The sequence below is a fragment of the Sceloporus undulatus genome, unplaced genomic scaffold (assembly GCF_019175285.1).
Source record: "Sceloporus undulatus isolate JIND9_A2432 ecotype Alabama unplaced genomic scaffold, SceUnd_v1.1 scaffold_916, whole genome shotgun sequence".
Classification (NCBI taxonomy): Eukaryota; Metazoa; Chordata; class Lepidosauria; order Squamata; family Phrynosomatidae; genus Sceloporus; species Sceloporus undulatus.
This window is the reverse complement of record NW_024803836.1, coordinates 1-6,502: the sequence shown is the minus strand read 5'-3', so window position 1 is coordinate 6,502 and position 6,502 is coordinate 1. Positions and strand designations below refer to the sequence as shown.

Below are 6,502 nucleotides of genomic sequence, written 5' to 3'. Positions count from 1 at the left end.
TTAATACACTCTATAAATGGTTTCCCTGTTTCCCTATACGTCTCTTTTGGTTTTCCTCTTGTTAAATTGCTTAATTTGTCAGGTTGAGCCATTTCCATTACTCTCTCCAACCATTCCAGACATGTTGGGACTTCTTTAGTTTCCCATTTTCTCGCAAAAACCAATCTTGTTAGATAACATATCTAAATCCTATGTTCTCATTCCAGTCTAATAGTCAATTCCAAACCCAATATTTTTCCAATTCATTTATTAGTCTTATTTCAATATTTCTTTACCTTCCTCTACTTCCACCATAAAGGTAGTCATTTGCCACTGGTCTCTTTCATGCTACCAAAATGGAGTCTCTTTTCACTTCTTTGAGCAAAACCTTGTTTGGATTCTGCTAAATCACGTTCTAGTATACAGTCGACACTCAGTATCCATGGATTCCTTATCCACAGATTCAACCATCCATGGCTTGAAAATGTTCAAAAAAAATATAAATTCCCAAAAGCAAGCCTTGTTTTTGCCATTTTATATAAGAGACATACTTCTATTCCACTGTATTTAATGTGATGGCGGGTCTTGGAAGCAAACCCCAGCAGATACCATGGGCCAACGTTGTTGTCATCATCATCATCATCCCATTGTATTTAATGGGATTTGACTATCCATAGATTTGGGTATCCACAGGTGGTCCTGAAACAAAACCCCAGCAGATGCCATAGGCCTACTGTTTTTGCTAACCTCTATAGCTGAGAAAGCACAGAGAGAAATTTAAACACTTAAAAGAGATAGCAAACTGTACTAGAATAAAAGATAATAAACAGGTGGGAAAGCACAGGGAGGAATCCAAACACCTACAAGCTTACGCAGCTGACCCAGACCCAGACATAATACACATTGGAACTGAATTAAAAGTGGTGTTGGGACCATGGCTAACAACCATCTGATCAATGGCCTGGGAGGGGTATGATCAAGAAGTGACATGATCTGGGAGAAATCTATAAAAAACACTTGAGATATTGAGACAAACTTGGGAGATTCAGCACAGATCTGCAGGCCTGGGATGCCATGCCTGGAAGGGGTCCGCTCAGCTGCTATTTCTGGGGCTCACGGCAGCTGAACAGAAGTGTTTGCTTGGTATGATTTATGCATATCCCTTTGTACAGCTTACTGGGTGTACAATAAATCATGAGGTTTTTGCAGCCAGAATAGGTCATTTGTATTGCTTCCGAATCCAGGGAAGAATCTCCTTGCCTTTAGCAAGAAAGAAATTATACTCGACTATAAGTCGACCTCATGTATAAGTCAAAGACAGGTTTTGCTGCCAAAATTATGTATTTTGATATGTATGACCCATGGATAAGTTGAAGGTAAAACATAGGGGCATGCAACAAAGGATCTAAATAATGAAGCAAAGGAAAACGATGCGAAAGGACTTACAAAATTCTGGCAGGCATAACTGTTTGGGCTTATCCTAAAGGCTAGGTGGTTGAGAGAGCAGAGGGTTTCCAGGACACCAGGGGATGGTTCCCTTTTTAAATAAGAGTTAAAGTACAATATTTACATTGACTCATGGATAAGTCAACCCAGGTTTTGGAGGTCAATTTTTCGATTAACATTTCTAAACCTATACATGAGCATATACAGTACCCCAAAGGAAGAGGAGAGACTGTTTTAAAGGGATACAGGCAAATGCCACAGACCAATTCTACCCGAAGGTAGGTGTTTAGGGAATCATAGTGTCAGCCCCACTTGGGGTGTCACCCTGTGCCTCCCCCTCTCCCCGTGCCCCAAAAGTGACACCCATGTCCTGACCTGCCACTCCCCGATGCTCTCCACCCGCTGCCCAAAGGGGCGCTGGAGTCCCGTGCACAACTTGAAGGCGTCACTCCGGATCTCGATGATGTTGTTGATCAGGGCACACATGGCGGCCAGCGGGAAGGCGGAGGAGAAGAGGACCACGTAGCCAAACTGGGTGAGCATCTCCAGGTAGTCCTGGAAGGTGTCCTGCATCAGGGAACCAGGGGCAAAATGAGCACAACAACAATTGGCTACATCCACACTGCAGAAATAATCCGGCTTTGACTGCCATGGCTCAATGCTATGGAATTCTGGGAATTGTAAATTTGTGAAATATTTAGCTTTCTCTCTCAGAAAGCTCTGGTGCCACAACAAACTACAACTCAAAGCATGGAGGCACAGCAGTTAAAGCGAGGTCAAACCAGAGGATTACTATAGCCCTAGGAAGCTATTTCCAAAAAGTCATTCATTCTAGTCTGTAGGGTTACAAAGCAACTTGCAACCGGTCATTTGTTGAAAGGTTTAAAAAGTAACTTTGGGCAACACTCATTACGTTGTTGCCTTGTTGCTCTTTCAGGCCCCATACAGAAAGGCCAAAATAAAGCTGCTTCAAGTCACTTTGGAAGTGTGCTGTTTCAATGATGCATGCATCCTAAGAGTCCGGAAGCCGCACCAAAGGCATGATCCAGTCCTAAGAATTGGAGCGCAGCTTCCGGACTCTTGGGACGCATGCATCATTGAAACAGCATACCTCCAAAGTGATCCGAAGCAGCTTTATTTTGGCCTCTCTGTATGGGGCCTCAGTTACTTTTTTTCCTCTTAGGAATGAGGAGGGGAAATGACCCAGGCTGCATCTATATTGTATACAATCAGAGTTGGAAGAGACTCCAAGGACCATCCAGTCCAACCCAATTTTGCAATGCAGGAGAAGTTACTTAATTACTTAGTTAAGTACACTTTACATAGCAGCTGAGGCAGAATATTGCCCAAAAAATAACAGGCCTTGGACAACTGGGGAAGTGATGCGTTTGGCACCAAAATCTGAGAGCCTGATCGCATGGGGGGAAAAAAGTGGAAATGGAGCCAAAGAATAGTGGCTTTCTCTGTGCCTTGCCACATGACGGCATAGCACTTCAGTTCTCTTCCTGTGGGAGATGGTCATGCAAGCATGCCTTTTGTTGAACTGATTATTCCAGCTACAAGAACAAAGCGCTTTTAAAACCACCTCAGAGAACTGGGAACTGAAGTGCTACGATGCCATGCGGAAAGGCACCAGAGAACTGAAGTGCTACAACATCATGTGCTAAGGCATGGAGAAAACGGCTACTCTACTTTCTTTTCTCGTGGAAGAAGGCTCCGAGTGGCGAATATGGCCACAGAATCTGCAAATCCAACGACACCACTAAAAGAGTTGCAGGTCAGCATCAGTGCACAGAGATCCCCAAAAGCTAGATCACAGATCGTTGAGTAAATGAACCAAAATAGCCATGCGGTCCATAAGTTAAAAAGATAAAGCACTGAGAGCCAGGAGCTTTTCTTTTATTAGGAACAATGAATGTGGCTCATCAGTGGTACCACGTTTACTATTTTCTTAGAATCATGGAACTAAAGGAGTTGAAGGAGGTGAAAAGTGAAAAGAAGAATAAGAAGGAAGAATAAGAGGGAAGGGTGACATTATGGCTCTCTTTAAATACCTCAAGGGCTGCCCCAGAAAAGGATGGGGCAGGTCTGTTCTCTGCTGCTCCAGATGGGAGGACCAGACTATCATTGGCTCTCATGGTTTGAAGTTACAGGAAGGGAGATTTCGACTGGACATCAGAAGGAACTTTTTGATAGTGAGAGCACTTCGACAATGGAGTAAATAACCTAGAGAAATGGTGGGGCCTCCTTCTCTGGACATCTTCCAAAAGAGGCTGGACTCCCTGCTAGGGATGCTTGACCTGGAGTTTTTGCACTGAACATGGGTTTGGATTTTATGGCCTTGCTGGCACCAGCAAACTAGGATTCTATGGCTCTAATGCAGAATGGGTTGCCCCAGGATGGTCAAGTGTTATTTCTGGAAGCCTTCAGGAATGGTAGATTGACTTTAACCTCCCCATACCCACATCACAAAACTGCTAAATCAGCTGAAGACACCCAAAGCTGTATTCAAGAGTGACTTGTACAGCTGGCCCTCCATAGCCACGTATTCTGCACCCACGTATTCAACTATCTCTGGCTTGAAAATATTCCACAAATTCCCAAAAGCAAACGTTGATTTTATACAATGGGCACCATTACACTGCACTGTTGTGTTCAATGGGAGTTGAGCATCCACACATTTTAGTATCCACCGGGGATCCTGGAACCAAATCCCAGTGGATAACATGGGCGCACTGTGATTGCAATCTTCCAGCCAAAAATGACACCGGGGGCCGGGGGCAAGGGGTATTGCAAAATTCTCTCCAAATCCCTGCGAGGGTGGCCCACCTAGAAGTAGAATCATAGAATCCTACAGTTGGAAGAGACCCTAAGGGGCCATCCAGTCCAAGCCTCTTGGGCCATGCAGGAAGACACCATCCAGTGTCCATCAGACCTCCCTAGTGGGCATTGGAGCACTCTTGCTGGTGCCTTAATACCCAATGGATGGCCATCCAGCCTCTATTTTCAAACTTGCAAAGAAGGAGACTCCACTAACCTCCAGGGTAGCATCTTCCACTGCCAAACAGCTCTTATCATCAGGACCTTCTCCCTAATATTAAGGTGGAATCTCTTTTCCTACTTCTTCATTAAAAAGAGAGGTGTGCCCCCCATTCCAGCACCTCACCTCATACTTCTTCATGCAACTCTCCACCTCAGCCTGGGCCAGCTGGGTGGTGTAGTTCTCCTCCGGCGGGTCGATCCAGGAAGTCCGGTTGGCCTTCCGCCGGGGGTTTTCCTCCTCTTCTTCCTCCTCCTCTTCCTCACCCTCAACGGGGTTCCAGGACCCTCGGGGACGCTGGGGACGCATGACAACAGCCATCTCCTTGGCTTCCAGGAGGCCCTTGAGGGGGCTCTCAGAAGGTCCCCCGTCCCCTTCATCCTCATCATCCTCGCACAACTCGAACACGGAGGCTGGGTCCATCCCTTTCTCCACCATCGTTGGGCTTCCTTCTTCCAGGAAGCTGACTTCCTCCAAACTAAGGTCTCCAGCCTTGCGTTCAGCCTTCTCAATGAAGCTCACCTTCTTTAGCTTCAGCCCACAATCCAGGAGGCTCTCGTCTTCTGAGTCTGAGTCCTTCTTTTCATCGTCCTCCTCCTCCTCCGGGACTCCGCAGCCGCCGTTCAGGCATTTCTTCTCCCCCTTGGCTGCCCCTTCTGGAGCCTCTGGTGCCTCTGCCCCATGCCCAGCTAGGGGTTCCCCCTGCCTGGCCGAGGTCCGGGGCTCCGGCCCATGAGGTTTGGGCACTCCATACTTCTGGGTCAACAACCGGAAAAGGGTATGGGCGACCTCCCGGAGGTTGTGGAGGCTAAGGTCCCCCCGCTTGAACTTGCTGTACAGGTGGGGCTGGGAGACTTCCTTGACGTTCTGTAGGAACTGGCGGGTGATGAGGAGCGTGGCCAGCATCTGGGGAGGGAAAGAGAGGGCAGCCAGAGAGGCACAGGTCAAGAAGGAGGGGAGGATGACAAAGCAAAGGCCTCAACCTAGGGTTACCCGGTAGTCTAGGGCACTTTAGGTTGCCCCCAAACTCATGATGGTAGGCCAACCATCACAAGAGAAGAACTTCACTTCAGGAGAACTTCAAGGGTGCCACCATAGCAACAATCCTGGTAGATCCTATCATTTGGTACACAAGCAGGGTGATCAGGCATCCTCCTTTTCTAAGCCTGTCCTCCATTTCCACCTTCTGCACAGGAAGAATGTCCAAAGATCCTCCTTTTCCTGGACATGTCCTCCATTTTGACTTGGTCTCTACAAAGAATTTCAAAAGGTCCTTCTGACCAGGGTGACAGTATATCCTCCTTTTCCTGGACCTGTCCTACATTTCAGCTTTTTTTTGCTTTTTTAAAATTTGTTTTTCTTTTATATATACATAAAATAAACAAACAGGTAAATACTTTAACCAGTGTCTTATAATTAGATAAACAAACCCATAGCTACATTTCAACCTTCTGACCAGGAGGAATTCCAAAATGTCCTCCACTTTCAGCATGACTAAGAAGCGTGCATTGATATTTATATGAGTGTTGTTTAGTTTTTTATTGTCCTATATTTTTCTTGGCTTTTCCTACATTTTGCGGTGCCTCATCCTCCTTTGCGGTTAGGAAACCCTGGTTCTTAAGGTCTGGTTGCCCTCCACGTGCCAAAGGCTCAGGGGTCTGCAACCGATGCAATGTTAAGCCAATGCCAACCAAACTGAAAATGGTAGGGGAGAAGAAAGCAGAGAAGGTGGCAAAGGGGCATCGGTTGTTCTGCTGGGCAAGGACAACCTGCCAGTTTGAGAGGGAAACCCAGCATGTCCATTTTACATACCAGGCAGATCCTGGCATCATTCTGGAAAATAAAAAGGGTCCCTTATAGGGCGAAGAAGGAGGTGTTCAAAAAACTCAATGGAGCCTCAGACGAGTCCAACAGATGAGTCCAATGCACCTCCGAAGAGCTGTGCCCACAGTGCCCTAGTAGGCATTGGAGAACTCTTGCCAATGCCTTGATACCCAATGGATGGGCCCAATGCACCTCCAAAGGGTCCAGTGCCCA

General features: G+C 46.6%; 1 protein-coding gene across 1 annotated transcript; it reads right to left on the bottom strand.

Moving 5' to 3' along the window:
• Positions 1 to 1,369: 1,369 nt before the first annotated feature.
• Positions 1,370 to 5,785, bottom strand: LOC121917814 (anoctamin-8-like). Its single transcript, XM_042443937.1, has 3 exons — positions 4,592 to 5,785; positions 1,801 to 1,992; positions 1,370 to 1,516 (listed from the first exon to the last, which is right to left on the bottom strand). Exons 1-3 carry the CDS (start codon positions 5,369 to 5,371, stop codon positions 1,460 to 1,462), a joined length of 1,029 nt encoding a protein of 342 aa, XP_042299871.1. The 5' UTR covers positions 5,372 to 5,785; the 3' UTR covers positions 1,370 to 1,459.
• Between the last annotated feature and the right edge of the window lie 717 nt (positions 5,786 to 6,502).

What these genes read in the sequence shown, in the direction of transcription:
- LOC121917814 (XM_042443937.1), bottom strand. Translation starts at nt 5,371, where the DNA reads ATGCTGGCCACGCTCCTCATCACCCGCCAGTTCCTACAGAACGTCAAG. An exon ending in GTTGCATGAAGAAGTATGAG is followed by an intron (nt 1,993 to 4,591) that starts GTGAGGTGCTGG and finishes TCCCTGATGCAG; the next exon opens with GACACCTTCCAGGACTACCT. An exon ending in AGAGCATCGGGGAGTGGCAG is followed by an intron (nt 1,517 to 1,800) that starts GTCAGGACATGG and finishes TTATTTAAAAAG; the next exon opens with GGAACCATCCCCTGGTGTCC.